General features: G+C 38.1%; 1 protein-coding gene across 5 annotated transcripts in view; it reads left to right on the forward strand.

Annotated features, from left to right (window-relative positions):
* Positions 1-21531, forward strand: part of HIBCH (3-hydroxyisobutyryl-CoA hydrolase) — a 142865-nt gene that overhangs the window by 74228 nt on the left and 47106 nt on the right. For all 5 annotated transcript variants that reach the window (XR_001817062.2, XM_017500711.2, XM_017500710.2 and 2 more), the window contains one exon: positions 19540-19618. Coding sequence is in view for 4 of the 5 variants with exons in the window: in XM_017500711.2 (XP_017356200.1) it covers positions 19540-19618 (79 nt within the window). In the remaining variant the exon portion in view is untranslated. The remainder of the gene's footprint in view (positions 1-19539; positions 19619-21531) is intronic.

The following is a 21531-nucleotide window of genomic DNA, read 5'->3' on the forward strand; positions in this document are numbered from 1 at the left end:
GCATTTTGAAAGCTCCCTGGTGATAGCACTGTGAAGGTAAGTTTAAAAACTGCTGATCTATAGCTTCTTAACTAGTGTGTGGTTGTGTCACCTGTGACATTTTTCTAAATCTCCCAAAGTCTGGTTTTCATATTTTAGTTTGTATCAGAGTAACCTGAAGGGCTTGTTAAAAAGCAGATACTATACTGGGCATATTGGCTCAAGCCTGTACACCTAGCGCTTTGGGAGGCCTAGGCAGGCAGATCACTTGAGGCCAGGAGTTCAAGACGAGCCTAACCAACATGGTGAAACTCCATCTCTACTAAGAATATAAAATCAGCCAGGTATGGTGGCAGGGGCCTGTAATCCTAGCTACTCCGCAGTCTGAGGCAGCAAAGTTACTTGAACCTGGGAGGTGGAGGTTGCAGTGAGCCAAGATTGCACTATTGCACTCCAGCCTGGGCAACAGAGTGAGACTCCATCTTAAAAAAAAAAAAAAGCAGATTCTTTCCCCACCTCATTTCTAGTTTAGGCTGGAATGTGGCCCAAGAATTTGCATTTCTAACAAGTTCTCAGATCATGATGATTCTAGTGGGAAGGGAGTTTACTTTAGGAACAATTTTCATAAGGCATTGAGACCACAGTTTACTATTCAAAAAGCCTTTATTTTCAGAATTTTTTAGTAGAATTTTGGAATTACACATAATTGCTTAGTGTAGGCGTAGTGTAGATACATTTTTAATCTGTTAAAAACTTCATACAAATTTAACACTTCATCTGACTAAAGAACAATTCATGAATCTGGCAGCACACAGAACCAGAAGGGGTTGAAAGAGCTCCACCTTGCAGGATCATGAGCAGTGAACTTTTATAGGCTAAATGTGGAAGCAAATTAGAGAAATTACCTGATTGGCTACCACAAGGCCAATTTGGCCTTATTTGGGCATGGTCTGATGAAATGTTCACCCTCTATGGGTATGGTCTGATCTGTTGGCTACCTATGATTGGTTGAAACTTGGCTATTTGTTACAAAACTATACTCTTAAATTAGGTTTCAGTTTATTTCCATACTAAGGATCCAGTTTCTCTTTTTTCCTGTGATGGACTTTTGCTCTTGTTGCCCAGGCTGGAGTGCAGTGGTGTGATCTTGGCTCACTGCAACCTCTGCCTCCCAGGTTCAAGTGATGTTTCTTATCTCAGCCTCCCAAGTAGCTGGGGTTATGGGCACATGCTACCAGGCTCTGCTAATTTTTGTATTTTTAGTAGAGATGGGGTTTCATCATATTGGTCAGGCTAGTCTCGAACTCCTGACCTCAGGTGATCTCCTCGCCCTGGCCTCCCAAAGTGCTGGGATTATAGGCAAGAGCCACCGCGCCAGGCCTGAGGTTGCAGTTTATTACAGAGGAACTCAAAATGCAGAGACAGTCTCAGTTCAGTGGCTTCTGCTTATTTAACATACCCTAGTACAGAAGTGTGAGAATAACATGGAGCTAATACCAATAGTACTTGTTTGATTCTGGTCAATAAATTTTTACTTTCAATAATATAAGAAAGAATTTTGTTATGAATTTGTACAGTCCAAAAGATGGCGCCATAGAGCTTGTTCCCACCTTTCCTTTTGTTTTAGTTATAGAAGGTATTATTTTTTCATGTTTTTTGGCTGCATAAATTTCTTTTTGAAAGAATTTGTTCTGAAAAAACAGACATGCTCTTCTTTTTCAAAAAATTTCTTCTTTTTCAAAAAATTTCTTCTTTTTGAAAAACTTTCTGAAAGGACATGTCTTTCATCCACTTTTGAATGGTTTGTTTGCTTTTTACTTGTAAACCTGCTTTAGTTCTTTGTAGATTCTGGATGTTAGCCCTTTGTCAGATGGGTAGCTCGCAAAAGTTTTTTCCCATTCTGTTGGTTGCTGGTTGACTCTAATGATGTTTCTTTTGCTATATAGAAGCTCTGGAGTTTAATTAGATCCCATTTGTCTATTTTGGCTTTTGATGCCAATTCTTTTGGTGTTTTAGTCATGAAGTCTTACTACAAACAACTCTATGCACATGAGCCAATAAACCTGGAAGAAATGGATAAATTCCTGGACACTTGCACCCTCCGTAGCCTAAACCAGGAACAAGTTGAAACCCTGAATAGACCAATAACAAGGGCTGAAATGGAGGCAGCAATTAATAGCCTACCAACCAAAAGAAGCCCAGGTCCAGGTGAATTCTACCAGACATACAAAGAGAAGCTGGTACCACTCCTGAAACTATTCCAAATAATACAAAAAGAGACAATTCTTCCCAAATCATTTTATGAGACCAGCATCATCCTGATACCAAAACCTGGCAGAGACTCAACAAAAAAAGAAAACTTCAGGCCATTATCCATGATGAACATAGATGCAAAAATCTTCAATAAAATACAGGCAGACCATTGCAACAGCACATCAAAAAGCTTATCCATCACGATCAAGTAGGCTTCATCCCAGGGACGCAAGGCTGGTTCAACATATGCAAGTCTATAATTCACCACATAGAGAGAACCAAAGGCAAAACCTCATGATTATCTCAAGAGATGCAGGGAAGGCTTTTGACAAAATTCAACAGCACTTTATGTTAAAAAAAACTCTCAATAAACTAGGTATCGACAGACTGTATCTCAAAATAATTAAAGCTATTTAGGACAAACTCACAACCAATATCATATTGAATGGGGAAAAACTGGAAGCATTCCCTTTGAAATCTGGCACAAGACAAGGATGCCCCCTCTCACCACTCCTATTCAGTATAATGTTGGAAGTTCTAGCCAGAGCAATCAGGCAAGAAATAGAAATAAAGGGTATTCAATTAGGAAAGGAGGAAGTCAAATTGTCTCTATTTGCAGATGACATGATTGTATATTTAGAGAACCTCATTATCTTAGCCCAAAATCTCCCGAAACTGATAAGTAACTTCAGCAAAGTCTCAGGATACAAAATCAGTGTGCAGAAATCACAAGCATTCCTATACACCAATAACAAACTTAAAGAGAGCCAAATCAAGAACGAAATGTCATTCACAATTGCTACAAAGAGAATAAAATACCTGGGAATACAACTAACAAAGGATGTAAAGGACCTCTTCAAGGAGAACTACAAACCACTGCTCAAGGAAATAAGAGAGGACCCAAACAGATGGAAAAACATTCCATGCTTATGGTTAGGAAGAATCAGTATTGTGAAAATGGCCATACTGTCCAAAGTAATTTATAGATTCAATGCTATCCCCATCAAGCTACTTATGACCCTCTTCACAACTGAAAAAAACCACCTGAAACTTCATATGGAACCAAAAGACAGCCCGCATAGCCAAGATGATCCTAAGCAAAAAGAACAAAGCTGGAGGCATCACAATACCTGACTTCAAACTATACTATAAGACTACAGTAATCAAAACAGCATGGTACTGGCACCAAAACAGAGATACAGACCAATGGAACAGAACAGAGGCCTCGGAGGCAACCCCACACATTTACAACCATCTGATCTTTGACAAACCAGACAAAAACAAGCAATGGGGAAACGATTCCCTGTTTAATAAATGGTGTTGGCAAAACTGGCTAGCCATGTGCAGAAAAACTGGACACCTTCCTGATACTTTACACTAAAATTAACTCCAGATGGATTAAAGACTTAAACATAAGAGCTAACACCATAAAAACCCTAGAAGAAAACCTAGGCAGAATCATTCAGGACATATGAATAGATATTTAAATGACTTAATTTATTCTGTTTCTGGGGAAGGCAAATTTTTTAAAATCTCTTTTGCCCTTTATATAAAACTTAAGCTAATATGAGGGAACATAAAAAAGTTTGTGGAAAAATGGAATTAAGATAGAAATAAAGTATTCTTTTTTTCAACATAAGCTTTATCAAATTTAAGACACTTCTTTTTTCAGCAGTGATACCAGTCATTTAGTCCATCCCTAAATAACTGAGGAGCCTGCAAATTTAACTATGTAAATGCAGTCTTTTTTATATTGGTAACTGATGAGAAATGGGTGCCGTTTACAGAAATTTAAAGATTCATTAGTCTGTTTGGGTTGCTGTGAAAGAATACCTGGGGCTGGGTAATTTATTTGGCTCACAGTTCTGTAGGCTGTAAAAGGAGTATGGCACCAACACCTGCCTCTGGTGAGGGCTTTGGGGAACTTCTGATTATAGCAGAAGGGGAAGGGGAGCTGGCATACCACATAGTGAGAGGGAGTGAGAAAGAAGGTGCCACATTCTTTTAAACAACCTGCTTTTGTATGAACAGATAGAGCAAGAACTCATTCATTACTGTGGGGATGTACCAAGCCATTCACAAGGGATCTGCCCCGATGACCCAAATACCTTCCCTTTAGCCCCACCTGTATTGCTGGAAAATAAATTTCAACATGAGATTTGGAGGGGACAAATACTCAATCTATATCAATTAGGAAACATAAAGGAGTTAGAAGGAGCCAAATCAGGTCTGTAAGGTGGATGCCTAATAATTTCCCATTGAAACTCTCAAAATTGCCATTGTTTGATGAACAGAATTAGCAGGGGCATTTACGTAGTGTAGGAGGAGTCTGATGAAACTTTCCTGGGCATTTTTCTGCTAAAGCTTTGGCTAACTTTTTATGATTGTTCTTTGCCGCTCCAGAAAGTCAACAAGCAACTTGCCTTGAGAATTGCAAAAAATTCTTGCCGACCTTTGCACTTGACCGGTCTGTTTGTGCTTTGACTGGACCACTTCTCCCCTTGGTAGCCATTGCTGTGGTTGTGCTTTATCTTCAGGATCACACTGGTAAAGCCATGTTTCATCTCCTATCACAGTTCTTCAAATAAATGCTTCAGGATCGTGATCCCACTTACTGAGACTCTCCATTGAAAGCTCTCTTGTCTGCTGCAGATGTGAGTGCAGTGGTTTTGGCACTCATTGGATGGAAAGTTTGCACAGCTTTCATTTTTCAGTTGGAATTGTGTAAACGGAACCAATTTTAAAAGAATTGTGGCATTTGCTGTTCATGCTATTAACCATTGATCATCTTCAATTAGGGCATGAACTAGATGACTTTTTTCCTCACAAATTGATATGGATGGTCTAACGCTGTGGGCCTCTTGAACATTGTCTCATGCCTTCTTAACATGAGTTATCTATTCAAAAAACTGTTGATGTCTTTGGAACATTTTCCTCAGAAAGTTTTCATAACTCGCCAGTGATTTTACTTTTCTTCCATACAAGCTTTACCATAAATTTGATATTTGTTCTTGCTTCAATTTTAGCAGAATTCATGTTGCTCTGATAGGGGCTCTTTCAAACTGCTGTCTAATCCCACTTAGTGCCTCAAGCTAGATCTTGTTCTGGTATGTTATGCCAAGTTAGTAAGAGTTTATTTTTCTACAAAAAAAAAAATTGAAGTTCGTGCATAGTTTTTTCATAATATGCATATTCCATGAACTTTTTGAAAATTCCTTGGATATAACATTAATGCAATTTGTTTTAAGTAGATATAAAACAGAGGAAAATCCTTAAATTTTTGTTTCATACATTTAGTATCACTCCCCGGCTGAATTGGATTTAAAGAACATTTTAGGTTCTTCTCTCCTTCCCTCCTAGTCTTCCTTTTCTCCACCACCTCTTGCATTTTAGAATAGGAATGAAGTTGACTCCCCAACCTAACTCAAAATGTGGTGCAGCATGGTATTGTTTTTGTGTTTCTCAAAGTGCCCTTAAGATACTGCTAGTGAGAGGGTTTTGTGATTGTAGGAGACCAGAATATGCCACTTTGGCATAAAGATTATTTTGAGCAGATTATTTTGAGAACCAGCAAACACAGGGTAATCTCTGAAAACGTACAAGTTACCTTTTTGTAAGAGAAATGTGTACCTATAAAGGAAATGTCTCTTTGTAAGAGTGTCTGGCGCTCTCTCTGGGGAGGAGAAGGATGACAGAATTGCAAGAGACTCCTATCAACAGAGACACCAACTTAAATCTGCAAAACAATCGTTTCTCTTATTTACCATAGTTTTTTTGGTTACTTTGGTTTCACATCCTTCTTTCTAGTTCAAGTTGCTATGTAAGCTGGAGTTTTAGCCCCCTTCTTGGAGAGTTCTTACTTCCCCCTAGCTATCTCCCATGTATACATGAGGTATACATGTTGATAAACTATTTTTCTCTTGTCTTTCTTGTTACAGCATTCCTAGCTAAGAACTCAAAAGGGTAAAGGGAAATTCCCGCCCCCCTGCCCCGCCACACACACAGAATCCATAGTAGAAAATTAAGTTTTAAAGCATATTTTAGAAAGGGCATGTTGTAATAACTAGAGAAGTGGGAATTGGAATGGAATAAAAATAATGGGCATATACAATTCCCAGATGATTTTATTGCAATACAAACCACCCATGTGAAAGTTGACTAGTGCTCAGTTAAATGCAAACTACTGAATCAGATTATGTTTAGCCAGTGATTAATGTTATTGAAGACATGTCCTTTTTTTCATAAAAAAGAATGAACAGTACTCAAAGATTGAGTTATGTTAATATATTGCAAAGATTTGATAGACATAATAGGTACCTTTTTTGTTTTAAAAGGTGTTCTGTTTTTTGCTATTAGTGACAGTTGAATAGAAGACATTTTAAGAAACCATTTTTAGATTAAATAACAAAGTGCTGGGTTTTTTATAACAGCATTTATTTTACTTAATATGGATCCTGAGAGGCCAGGCACAGTGACACATGCCTGTAATCCTGGCACTTTGGGAGGCCAGAAGTTCAAAATCAGCCTGGGCAAAAAATTAACAAGGCATGGTGGTGCATGTCCCAGCTACTTGGGAGGTTGAGGCAGGAGGGTCATTTGAGTCTAGGAATTCCAGGCTGCAGTGAGCCATGATTGTACCACTATATCTGATACCCTGCAGGAGGTGGCGGGAGGCGGGGAAGGAACCTGAGAATTTATGAAAGAAGAGATGAAATAATGTATTAACTAAGTTAAGAGTTTTAGAGAAACTTCTGAGTTCAGCTTTTTGGTATACTTCTTCCCACCCACCTATGTCATTTAAATCTCTTAAAAAAAATACCTGAAAGATATGAAAAGAGCTTTCTTTAAGACTGAAATATCAGTGACACATCAGGAGCTGAGAAAGGAAAAATAGAGGGAAATTTCCTGTGGATTTCTAAGTGTATAGGGTATATGTTTATTTGTTGTTATCTATATTGACTATTGAACTTTCTCTAAGTATGGATGGACATGTTGTTTTGATAGAGAGGGGTAGATCTCCCCTCATCTCCAGATGAGATTGTTTTAGATTTTCTTCTGTCTTTTGGATTTCCTTCTTAGGGGAGAGTTAGGATTGCATTCATTCATTCATTCATTTATTTGAGATGGAGTCTTGCTCTGTCTTTTGGATTTCCTTCTTAGGGCAGAGTTAGGATTGCATTTATTTATTCATTCATTCATTCATTCATTCATTTATTTATTTGAGACGGAGTCTTGCCCTGTCACCAGGCTGGAGTGCAGTGGTTTGATCTCGGCTCACTGCAACCTCCACCTGCTGGGTTCAAGCGATTCTCCTGCATCAGCCTCCTGAGTAGCTGGAATTACAGATGTGAGCCACCACACCTTGCTCTGGCTAATTTTTGTAGTTTCAGTAGAGTCAGGGTTTCACCATGTTGGCCAGGGTGGTCTCAAACTCCTGACCTCAAGTGATCCACCTGCCTCTGCCTCCCAAAGTCCTGGGGTAACAGGTGTGAGCCACTGCACCCGGCCTTAGGATTGCTTTCAGTTGTATAGTTTCTTGTAGTAAATTTTTAGGGTCATTTAGTTTCTTAATGAGATTTTTATTACAGGTAAGCATTGGGTTATATTGATTTTTCAAAATGTAATGAATTATCATCTAATTGTTGTTCTTCTGGCGGCTTGGCAGTGTACCACAGGTGGTCTGTTTAACTGTATTTTACCACTTGTCTTTTATTAGAACCCTTGTTTTTCACCTTCTTATACCCCATTTCCACCTACCCTTTAGCCCAGGGATATCTAAATTGGAGGGTGCTTTCATTTTCTTACCAAGAACTCAACTTCACTGCTTTCCCTCCCCCTGTGCCCACATTAAGGTATTGCATTCTGGGAAACATAATTTTGATTTGCTAGGAGTATAGATATTCTTGGCAACTTTGACAAACTTACAGATTCTGAGATCTACAGGGAGTTATTTTTCCTGTGGCCATATTGGTCAGGCTTTGGGTTCATTTCATTTGTATATGAAACCACCCTAGGTTCAAGGTCAAGTGGCAGGCACCTTTTACCCTGTGCATTTCTCATCCTGCCTCATCCTTTCTCATCTGCCCTGATCATGTTGGATTGGATGAGTTTTGGTCTAGAGGGTTCTGTTTCTTATTGAGGCATGAAACTATTTCACACAGAAGAAAAGCAGAGGAGAGCTCCTTTTGCCCATGAAATGAGCTCTTTCCCCTAAGGATATATGGATATGTCAGCTCCAAAACTAGAGGCTCATTATGACTTTAGCCATCATTTGAGATTATTCTCAACTATTTTACCCAAGCAGCAAAACTTACTGGATGTCTAGATGTGCTAGAAACTGGTTGGGCTCTGGTGATAAAATAGCGAACAAAGAAGATATGGTTTCCTTTCTCCTAGAGCTTACTGTCCAAACAGGCAAATATAAGGTAGTCTGGAAATACATTAAACAGTACCAGCCTTAACTGTGTGTATGTGTGCATAGTCTATTGATGGGGCTAGTATAGGGAAAGCATCTTGGAGGAAATTATATTTAAGCTGAGACTTAAGGAAGGAGGAATTGACCAGGGGAGAAAAGTTGAGAGTAGTGAAAGAATGCGACATGGTTGGTGTCATCGTGTAAGGGTTTGATGCAATGTTGAATGACAGTTGGTGGGTGAGAAAATAATAGCATATGTGAAAATGAGATGAGAGAGAATGCGTATTTGAGCAAAGTTCAATGTGCCTGCATTTTGGAGTGTGGAGGAGTTGGGGGTTAAGTTCTGAGGCCAGAGAGGTAAGCAAGAAGCCAGATCAGCTCTCTTACAGGACATGTTAAGTAGTTGATCTTGAGATCAGTTTGGAGAGCTAATTAAGTGCTTTTAGGAGGGCAACAACTGGAACAGATTTGCGTTTTAGAAAGATAACTCTGATGGGAAGAATTGACTGGAGGAGGGTGGGATTGGAAGTAAAGTGATTATTTAGGAAGCTGTTGCAGGGAAACGGGTGAGAGATTATGGTGATTAAATGTAAGGTGGAGGCTGAACATGGTGGCTCACACCTGTAATCCCAGCACTTGGGAGGCGGAAGCAGTGAATCACCTGAGGTTGGGAATTTGAGACCGGCCTGGCCAACATGGCAAAACCCTGTCTCTACTGAAAATACGAAAATTAGCCAGGCCCAGTGGCGTGCGCCTGTAATCCCACCTACTGGGGAGGCTGACAGTGGAGCCAAGATCGCACCACTGCCCTCCAGCCTTGATGACAGAGCAAGACTCCATCTCACAAAAGAACAAACAAAAAGTCAGGGTAGAGATAATGAAAGGATAGATAGTTGATAGTGTAGCTTTTTAAGAGAGAGATTTCGGAGAAGACTTGATGGGTTTTGATGATGGATTGTATGTGGTGGATAAAGGGGAGCAGGAATGACTTTCAGGTTTCTAGGTTGGGCCATGGAATGAATGGTGGCACTGTTTACTAAGATTTGGGAAGAAGAGTGGCTATGGAGTGGGCTGGCGAGAGTGAAAGGAAATGAATTTAATTTTAAGCTGGACCTCGTAGAATGGTAGATTGTTAATACATAAATAAGTATTTTCCCTCAATTATTTGTAGTTGAATACAATTTTTGTCTAAAAATAACATGAATCATACATACCCAATAGCAGGGTAAAAAAGTCTGTTTGGTGCTAATCTCTGTGTGTTAGTTCATTAAAATACATTATTATATAATCAATATATTAATATATATATTAAGATTCAATATAAGCCTAATAATGTGAGAAACATAGTAAAAAGTCTTTGGTTTTTCTTTGCAGCCTGCTATTCTGTTAATCTAATGCATGTGGTCCCAGAGATACATTATGAAATGTATTTAATAGTCATAATAGTAACTTTTATACCATAGTGAAAGCATGTGTGATGACAAATCTATTTGAATTTCTAACAAAAGAGATTGAAATGGTGCTATTTCAAAGCACCATTTATCCTGAGTGATGGTGATAGGCTGTCACATACTCTCCAGTACTGTGATACAGTGTTCATTCTGGGCAGGAGCTTACTCATTCTCTCTGGTTAGATTTAAATCCATTACTCTGTGTAAACATCAGTCACATCACCCATTCTATGTCTTTCTGAGTTTTTTGTCTTTACTGTGGTTATCAACTGTTTACTTTGGAATATTTACTTTTTAAGCATCAAGTTGAATTGTTTATATGTGTCTGCGTTTACGTGTTGAGGTATTAATCTTGCCATTAATATAAATCGTAGGTGATTATGCCTTCAAATAACTTTAAATATCTCTTTTTTTTTCTTTTTTTCGAGACAGAGTTTTGCTCTTGTTACCCAGGCCGGAGTGCAATGGTGTGATCTCAGCTCACTGCAACCTCCACCTCCTGGGTTCAAGCAATTCTCCTGCCTCAGCCTCCTGAGTGGCTGGGACTACAGGCACGCACCACCATGCCCAGCTAATTTTTGTGTTTTTAGTAGAGACGGGGTTTCACCATGTTGACCAGGTTGGTCTTGATCTCTTGACCTCTTGATCCACCCGCCTTGGCTTCCCAAAGTGCTGGAATTATAGGGGTGTTCTACCGTGCCCGGCAAATATCTTTTTTTAAAAAAGTAGGTGTAATAACAAAATTTATTTTTACTAGTACATTTTAAATTTTATTTTACTTTAAGTTCTGGGATACATGCACAGAACATGCAGGTTTGTTACATAGGTATACATGTGCCATGGTGGTTTGCTGCACCTGTCAGCCCATCATCTAGGTTTTAAGCCCTGCGTGCATTAGGTATTTGTCCTGATGCTCTCTTTCCCCTTACCTCCCACCCTCCGACAGGTCCTGGTGTGTGATGTTCCCCTCCCTGTGTCCATGTGTTCCTATTGTTCAGCTGCCACTTATGAGTGAGAACAGTGGTTTTCTGTTCCTGTGTTACTTGCTGAGAATGCTGGTTTCCAGCTTCATCCATGTCCCTGCAAAGGACATGAACTAATTATTTTTTATGGCTGAATGGTATTGCCTAGGTTTTTTTCTAGGGTTTTTATGGTTTTAGATTTTACATTTAAGTCTTTAATCCATCTTGAATTAATTTTTGTATAAGGAAGGGGTCCAGTTTCTGCATATGGCTAGCCAGTTTTCCCAGCACCACTTATTAAATAGGGAATCCTTTCCCCATTGCTTGTTTTTGTCAGATTTGTTGAAGAACAGATGGTTTTAGATGTGGGGTGTTATTACTGAAGCCTCTGTTCAGTTCCATTGGTCTATATATCTGTTTTGGTACCAGTACCATGCTGATTTGGTTACTTTATTTTTATAATTATCAGTCTTTGAAAATTAATATTGGGTTACTCTGGGTATATTGCCTATGGGTTAGCCCTGCTTCACAAGGAGCAGTTAAAAAAAAATCTTTTTGTCTAGAATAGTAATATCTGGAAATATGAAAGCAAGTGCTTATTCCTAGTTGCAGATTAACATATTTATATGTTGGAATGGATTTATTGTCTTTTTAAAGTAATTATAATGAGATGTTCTTTTAAAGCCACAAACAGAACTGTGTCAGCTTTTTCCTCTTACTGGAATAGTCTGAAAACTCATCTAGGTATGATTCTTAATTAAAAAGTAAAGTCTTAGGTTGCCTAAAGTTTGCCTTTAGGGATGCCAAAAACTTAAGGAACTCATTTTTACAGTGACAGAGTAGAAGCTTGGCTACATTCACATACTTTTTCCATTTTTGTTCAACTGTTATTTATGCTTATCCATATTAACATTCTTTATAGTAGATTATATTACTTTGCAAAGATGATTGTTTAATAGTAACGCAATTAAAAAACAGTAAATGTCAGAGTGCGTGGGACACCATAAATAAAGGCACAGCAGGGTTAGATGTAAAAGAAAAATATATCATGCCACACTAAAAGAAAGTGGTGTAACTTTTTAAATATGAAATGACATATATTTTATGGCAAAAACTTTTATTTGAGGTAAGACATACCATAGTTGCAGAATGGTTAGATACAACATTTAAATTTTAATGTCCTATGAGTCTGTTTCTATTGTGCTTTTGGTTGTGGCCCTTTCTCATGTATCTGATTATTTCTGAGTTATTTCTAATTGAGTATTTAAAATGAAGTTATTTTTGAGTCCTAGGATGATATTCACTTTCTCCAAAGAAGACGGACCTTTGTATCTGGTAGGTGTTCAGGCTAAGAGCACTAGCAGTCCCAGATCATCTCAGTCCAGTCAGGACTTCAGAGAATTTGAAGCTGGACTTTGTTCTAGGGCATCCTAGCTCCTGAGTTGTAGCTTTTAGGGGCCCAACTTGGCAAGCCCTAAATTTCCATTTTGCTTCTTTAGAAGATAAGGCTTAGCTCAGTCTGTTTCAAACTTTATTCAGATTTTTATCATTTTAAGATCACTGGGGTCAGATTCGAAAAATATTTTTATTGACAGTAATCAACTGCAGAAAGATACTTTATAAATACTTGTCTAAAAGCCTTAGTAATAACTAAATATGAAGCTGAATTGAATTACTTAATGAGTTCCATAGTGAACAATATGACACTTGTACTAAAGCTGAGTAACTATAGGAACAAACCTTTGCTATTTGATGTAACTCTACTGGTATATTTTCTAACATTTAAAAATTACTAATCTTGGCTGGGTGTGGTGGCTCATACCTGTAATCCCAGCACTTTGGGAGGCTGAGGTGGGCAGATCACCTGAGGTCAGGAGTTGGAGACCAGTCTGGCCAACATGGCAAAACTCCATCTGTACTAAAAATAACAAAAATTAGCAGGGCATGGTGGCATGCGCCTGTAATCCCAGCTACTCGGAAGACTGTGGCAGGAGAATCACTTGAACCGGGGAGATGGAGGTTGCCATGAGCTGAGATCATGCTACTGTGCTCCAGACTGGGTGACAGAGGGAGATTCCAAATGTCTCCAAAAAAACAAAACAACAAAAAAGTCATGAGATTTATAGATGCTATCTTCAGTCTCACTCTCCCCATCACCCCAGCCTCACTAGAACACTCATATACTGTGGACAGAATTGGTCTTCTAAAAAAATAAATAAAAAAAAATAAAACATAAAAATAAAAATGACTAATCTTGGCCAGGTGTGGTTGCTCTTGCCTGTAACCTTAGCACTATGGGAGGCAGAGGCAGTTGTGTCACCTAAGGTCTGGAGTTTGAGACCATGAGCCTGTCCAATATGGCAGAACCCCATCTCTACTAAAAATACAAAAATTAGCCCAGTGTGGTGGCAGATGCCTATAGTCTCAGCTAGTCAGGAGGCTGAGGCAGGAGAATTGCTTGAACCCGGGAAGTGGAGGTTGCAGTGAGCCAGTATGGTGCCACTGCACTGTAGCCTGGGCAATAGAGCAAGACTGCCTCAAAAAAATTAATAAAAAGTAAAGACTGGGTGTGGTGGCTCATGCCTGTAATACCAGCATTTTGGGTGGCTGAGGCAGGCAGATCATGAGGTCAGGAGATTGAGACCATATTGACTAACCTGGTGAAACCCTTTCTTTACTAACAATACAAAAAATTAGCCGGGCGTGGTGGCACGTGCCTGTAGTCCCAGCTACTCAGGAGGCTGAGTTAGGAGAATCGCTTGAACCTGGGAGGCAGAGGTTGCAGTGAGCCAAGATGGCACCACTTCACTCCAGCCTGGGTGACAGAGCAAGGCTCCGACTCAAAAAAACCTAAATAAAATAAGATAAAATAAAATGACTCATTTCATGGCCAGGTGCAGTGGCTCACAGTTGTAATCCAGCGCTTTGGGAGGCTAAGGTGGGCAGATCATCTGAGGCCTGGAGTTTGAGACCAGCCTGGCCAACATGGTGAAATCCATTTCTACTAAAAATACAAAAATTAGCTGGGTGTGGCAGCGCATATCTGTCTGTAGTCCCAGCTACTCTGGAGGCTGAGGTGGGAGAATCACTTGAGCCTAGGAGGCTGAGATTGCAGTGAGCCAAGATCGTGCCACTACACTCCAGCCTGGGCAACAGGATGAGACTCTGGCTCAATCAATCAATCAATCAATCAATAGGCTAATCTCATAAACAAGTGGAAATCTCTAAAAGGTGAACAGATGAAACCACAATCATAAGAATTGAACATATTTCTTTGAATAACAGAACATACTATGTATATTTTCATGCACATATTTTACATGTACATACATGACTTGAATGAACATTGCTTAATAAGCTTGGCCTAATGAACATTTACTCTGTAACTGCAGAATTCACGTTAACTTCATTTGTGTGTGAAACACTTGCCAAAATTAGCCATGGAATTAGTCTTAATGTATTTTAAAGGATTAGTCTTACAGAAGATAATATCTGGCCCCAGTAGAATTAAGCTTGCAATCCATAATAGAAAGAAAATGGGGAAGTCCCAAATGTTTGGCACAGGAGCAGTAACTTTTGTATGACATCACAATGAAATAATAATTAAAAAAAAACAAAATCAATAAACAGTATAATTAAAGCAGAAAATTATTTTTGTAGACGAATAAAACTGATAAATCGTTAGTGATAAGTTGATAAAGATAAAAGCAAAATATGTTACAAATATAGAAAAAAATAGCACATCACTATAGAACCCATAGTCATTAAAAAGATTACAGGACAGTGTTATATACAAGTTTATGCTCATATATTTCAAAATTTTGGTGAATGGACAAATTTTTATGTATCTAAATCAAAAAGCATCTTAATTCTATGACTTAATGAAATTGAATTCATAACAGTTAATGGAAAGTAAACCTTTAGAAACCTTTTCACAAAGAAAATTTCAGCCCCAGGGAGTAGGGAGGGATTACTTAAAGAACACACTTAAATATTACTTAAATGTACCATAAGCAAAATGAACAAATTGTAATGTGTTAAGAATGAGAATTTCTGTTCATTCCAAGACATCCTTGAAAGATTGAAAAGGCAAGCTGCAGACTGAAAAGATATTTGGTATACATCTGATAAGGGAATCATGTCTAGAATATATAAAGAATTTCTACCAGTTAATTCCAAAATCCAGTATAAAAAAGGAGCAAAAGATTAGAACAGATGTTCCACAAAGAGGATACCCAGATAGCTGATAAACCTGAAAAAGCTCTCAACTGCATTAATCATCAAGGACATGCAAATTAAAACTGCTGTAAAATACTAACATATAGTCATTAGAATGGCTAAAATGTGAAAGACATCTTCAAGTGTTGGTCAGGATGTAGAACAACAAACTCACATACAGCTAGTGGAGTAGAAATTTGCACTGCCGCTTAGGAAAATTGTTTTGATATCTTTTAAAGTTGAATGAGTTAATAATGCCCTGTGTGTTTTTTTTAAGATGGAGTCTTGGTCTTTTTCCAGGCTGGAGTGCAGTGGTGCAGTCCTGACTCACTGCAACTTCCATCTCCCAGGTTCAAGTGATTCTCCTGCCTCAGCCCCCCAAGTAGCTGGGATTACAGGTGCATGCCACCACACCCAGCTAATTTTTGTATTTTTAGTAGAGACAGGGTTTCACCATGTTGAACAGGCAGGCTGGTGTCGAACTCCTGACCTCAGTCCTGCCTTGGCCTCCCAAAGTGCTAGGACTACAGACATGAGCCACCACACCCAGCTGATTAATACTCTTCACCCGACACTTTTACTTTCTGATATATATCTGACCAAAATACATTCAGAAGAATGGCCACTGAATTGTTATTTGCAGTAGCCCAAAACTGGAGACAACCCAAATAGCCATTTATATTAGAATGGCTTAACAAATTGTTTATTCATACAAAGGGATGCTATACAATGAAAAAGTACAAATTACTGCTATATACAACAACATAAAATCTCACAAACATGATGTTGACTGAAAGAAGTCAGATAGTAATATATATTCTGTGATTCTATTTATATCTAGATAAACCAGAAAAAACTCTAATCCTTCATTAGAGGTCAAAATAGTAGCTACTTGAAGGATGGAGGATGTAGTGACAGACAGGGTGCGTAAAGCAATTTCTGATAGTTTTTATCTGGGTTTTGGTCACATGGGTGTGTTCATTTGGATAATTCACTGAAACTGTATGCCTACTATATTTGTTACTGTTTATGTACATTTAAGTGGATATTATACGTCAAAAAAGTTAGAAAAAGCCTGTGTGGCTTACTGGAGTGAAAGTGGGGAATGGATAGACCATAAAATCAGGGAGGTAGAAAGGGACCAGATCATCAGCCATGTTAATATTTTAGTGTGATAGGAAGTCACTGGAGACTTTTGGGCAGGAGAATCACGTGATATGTTTTACATTTTTAATAAGCGTGCTTTGGTATGGAGATGATAGGTTGTGGCAAGAACAGAAGCAAGAGACAACAGCCCAGGCAAGAGTGGATAAAGGCTTCAAGTAGGATTGGAATGGTGTGGATGGTGAAAAGTGGCCCAGTCCAGGTTATATTTTGAAATTAGAGCTGTCAGAATATTTCATAGATTACATTGTTGGGTAGGAAGGAAAGACGGTTAACGCTGAGATGTTTGGCCTGAGCAGCTGGGTGAATTGTGGTGCTATTTACTGAGGTGAAGACAGAGAAAGGAGCATACTCAAGGAGAAATCAGATTTACTTTTGATATGTGAAGGTTGAGATACTTATTAGACATTCAAAATGAGATGTTAAATAGCTGAGTAGAGAAATTAGGGATGGGGAAATAATTGATTGGTGTTTTCAGTGGTGCTTAAAATCCTAGGGCTGGAAGAGATCTCCTAGGGAATGAATGTAGACAGGGCAGAATACATTGGAGTAGAGTGAAGGGGAATGAAAGGATGGCATCTAATTATTGTGACAAATCAACACTTTGATATCAGGGAGAAGTGAAAGAGCAACTAATTAATTAGATTTTAAAACAGGAATGTATGGTGTCTCAAAGCCCAGTAAAGCCTTTCATAAAGTAGGAATGAGCAACTCTATCAGATATTACTGAGATAGATAGTATTCAGTTAGGTGAAAAATGAGATTTGACTACTGAGTTTGATAGGTTTTGGGGAGAGTATTTGAGGAGAGTAGGAGTTGGAATAAAGTATTACACTTGGAGAATGTATCTGTATAAAAATTAGCTAATACAATAAAACCTGACTCTGGAGACTTTAGCAAAGGAGTATCAGCTAAGATTAAGGGTCAAATAAAATGGAAGATAAAATTTCAGATATTAAGAGGTACTTCTTACAAGTAACCTATAATACATTCTTTGATGCAAGATAGAAAAATTAGTTATGAATCTGCCATCAAGGTTTTACACCTCATTCGACATGGTTTGGCATATTCCTAGTATCTTCAAGTGAAGTGACTTGACTATTTCAAGGCTTCATCTTTATTGAAAGGCTTTAAAATTGGCTCTTAATTATACTTATGTCAGTGGTCTCTTATTCTGTTTTTCATTAATAACTTTTTACTCAAAACTTGATGTCTTTTCTTTCATTCACTATTAACAGCCAATGCTGAAACAAAATATACTATGTAACATAAGATAAAGAATGGAATCAGTGAATCAATTACCATGTATGGATCTGTAGAGTCTATGTGAAGTAATATGAGCTTCTAAGTTTCTTTTTCCATAGAGTTCAGGAGGTAGAGAGGGCCCTCTGTAGAGAATTTGGTCTGTTAGGTTGGTTGTTCTTTTGTAAAGGAATGAGAATTCCAGAAGATGTGATGGGAATGGCTAGTCAGGGACAGCGGTGTTAGGAGGTTGTGTTGGGAGGGAAAGCACAGAACAGTATTGCAGTGAATATGTACTGGGGTTGAAAAGCTTATGTTGTGTGATGCTGATGACAGGATCTAGGTCTGGTTCTAACTAAAAATGTGATTAAGAGATTTTAATTGGAAAGAACAGAGACTCCCTCAAGTAGATCCAGAGAAGAGAATGGGGCAGTTATTAGACAACTTCAGGGACCAAATGGGAATCCAAAGACAAAAGCCACAACATAGCTTATCGTCCTGAAAATTGGGCTGCAGGTGTGGGCTTCAGGCAAATTCGTGTGTTTATTTTTCTATCTCTGAATCTTTTTATATATTTATTTTGTCTTCCATCTTGTATAGACTGCAGCATTCTCACGTTTTTTTTTTTCCTCTACTGCATATAATTTCAGCTTTTATTTGGCTGTCATGCCATCTTTAGCTCCAATGTCAGATGACCTTTAAGCTTCACTGCCTGTCATCGACTGACAGTTGTGCACTGTGTTTTAGTTTAAGTACCTAAGAGTAAGGAACCTTGTCTGATTCACCCCTGTGCCTTTACTTCCCAGGCCTCTGAATTCTGGCTAACATCCATTGGCTGCCCTTGGGTCCGTTGCCCATCCCTAGTTCAGTGCCTGCTGGGAAAAAGAAAAAAAGTCTCTAGGCAGAGCAGATTCCCTTAGAGAAAAAACAGTGATTGATCAGGCAGTGGCCTTCTCTAGTATGTCTTCCTTACTTTAGAAGTTTTATGATTGGCTGGATGATATGGCTCACGCCTGTAATCCCAACACTTTGTGAGGCTGAGGTGCCCACGTTGGGCAGATCACCGGAGGTCAGGAGCTCGAGACCAGCCTGGCCAACATGGTGAAACCTATGTCTACTAAAAATACAAAAATTAGCTGGGCACGGTGGTGGGTGTCTATAATCCCAACTCCTCAAGAGGCTGAGGCAGGAGAATTGCTTGAACCCGGGAGGTGGAGGTTGCTGTGAGCGGAGATTGAGCCACTGCACTCTAGCCTGGGTGACAGAGTGAGACTCCATCTCCAAAAATAAGTTTTATGATTAATTGAAATTGTAAAAGCTTAAAATTTTGGAGGAATGGCACAAAGCTTGCATGGCTAGTGGAATGAGTGCAGGAAGAGTGATGGGAGATAAAGGCAAAGAGGTAGTCTAGGCCAGGTGATACAGAGCCTTGCAGGCCATGGAAGAGTATGAATTTTATGTATGTATAGTTGTATATATTCTTAAATATATATCAGATAAATATACACATTTGTTCAAATATAAGAAATACACAGGGAAAAAATCTGTAGGTTACTTACCAAATTGATAATAGCTATGTGTCTCTGTGGAGAAAGAGAATGATCAGACTAGGATGGGGGTGTGGTCAGACTTTACCTTTGTATGTAAATGTTTAATAAAGGGAAATATAGCCGTGTGATGTTTGTGGAATTCAAAATTAATTGAAGATGTTGGGTACAACCTATCTCCTGAAGCGGGTTCCTGTGGAGTATAAAGATAATTTACTTGCTTTGTAATATTTGTGAATGTGTGAATTTGTTTTTTAACAATATGTTTAATCCCCCACCCCACCTTTTTTTGCCTCTTTTTCTCCCAGGGAGTTGGTCTTTCAGTCCATGGGCAATTTCGAGTGGCTACAGAAAAGTGTCTTTTTGCCATGCCAGAAACAGCAATAGGTAAACAACCAAATTTTTTTAAAAATTATTTTTAGCATCATCTTTTTTTGATACATTTCAAAGTTTACTGTTGTTGAAGGAATTGATGGAATCTTGTGTGAGATGCTATAGCAAAAAGATTTTTTAAAAATTAAATAGATACTTAGAAGTCTCTATTAGCTCAATTGTATCTGAAAACACAAAACAGAATATTAAAGGAGACATTAACACAGTATAAATAAAAGATGAACACTGTAGGTAAAATATCATTAAGGGAATATATATTTTGCCTTTAGATCTATGCAGTTTTGAGTTGTGATCAAAACTATCATGACAGTTTTCAGTTAATTTTTGTATATTGTTAGGGGTATCCGTCATCAATATAAGTCCAAGTTTATTTTGTATATGGAAGTACAATCACTCCAGTACCTAACTGTTGAAAGGGTGTTGTTTTGCCACTGAATTGCCTGTGCAGCTTTGTTATAGTTGTCTATAAATGTTGATCATGGTGCCAACACCATGTTGTCTTGGTTACTGTTGCTAAACTTATAGTAAGTCTTAAAATCAGGTAGTAATAATGTTCCACCTTTGTTTTTTGTATCCCACCAAGTTGCTTTGGCTATATAGGTTCTTTATATTTCCATATGTATTTTAGAGTCACTTGTCAATTTCAACAAAAAAGCCTGCAGATGGAGTTAGAGAGAATTAACATCTTAACACTATCTAGTCTTTTTAGACCTGTGAGTAAGATATATTTCTCCATTTATGTAAGTGGTCTCTAATTTCTCTCAGCATGGATTTTTAGTTTTCAGCTTGTAGGTCTTTTGTCAGATTTATTCTTAAAAGTATATCATATTGATGATGGTTTTGAAAAAACTTTCAGTTCTAATTGTTAGTTACTAGGCTATAGAAATACTGTTGATTTTTTAAATTTACCTTTATCATGGAGACTTACTAAACTCACTTATTAGTAGCTTTAGAAGATTTGATTCTACTCTACTGGAATTCCTAAAGAGACAATTATGTCATTTACAAGTAAGATCAGTTAGACTTTTTCCTTTCTAATCTGGATACCTTTTATTTCTTTCTCTTCCTCTATTGCATAGAATAGAACTTCCGGTACAATATTGGATAGAAGTGGTGGGAGTGAACATTTTTTCCTTGTTTCTGATTTTAGGGGAAAGCATTTAGTCTTTTACCAATTAATTTTGATGTTAAGGGATATATTTTTCATTTAAGATCAGGAACAAGACAGTGATGCCCGCCCTCATCATATCTATTTAATACTGTATTGAAAGTTCTCGTCAGATCAATTAGGCAAGAGAAAGAAATAAAAGGCATCCAAACAGGAAAAGCAGAGGTGAAACTCACTGCTGATGACATGCTGTCTTGTTCCTGATCTTAAATGAAAAATATATCCCTTAACATAAAAATATATGTGTGTGTGTGTGTGTGTGTGTCTGTGTGTGTGTGTGTGTGTGTGTGTATAGAGAGAGAGAAAAAAAAAACTCTTAACAGCTCCAGCAAAAAACTGTTTGAACTAATAAATAAATACAGCAAAGCTGTAGGATATAAAACCAACACATAAAAACAATAGCATTTCTATACACTAACAATAAAGTATTTGAAAAGTAAACAATTTCATTTACAAAAGTATCAAAAAAGATGAAATACATAGAAATAAATTTAACCAAGGAGGTAAAATCTGTATGGCAAAACCCCGTCTCTACAAAAATAACAAAATGTAGCTGGGTGTGGTGGTGTGCACCTGTGGTCACAGCTACTTAGGAGGCAGAGGTTAGAGGATGGCTTAAGCCTGGGAAGCAGAAGCTGCAGTGAGCTGAGATCACACCACTGTACAATATTGCCTGGGCAATACAGCCAGACCATGTCACTAAAAAAGATCACATTCACAGGTATGAATGTGTATTACA

The sequence above is a fragment of the Cebus imitator genome, unplaced genomic scaffold, assembly GCF_001604975.1.
Source record: "Cebus imitator isolate Cc_AM_T3 unplaced genomic scaffold, Cebus_imitator-1.0 Scaffold268, whole genome shotgun sequence".
In the NCBI taxonomy this organism is placed as follows: Eukaryota; Metazoa; Chordata; class Mammalia; order Primates; family Cebidae; genus Cebus; species Cebus imitator.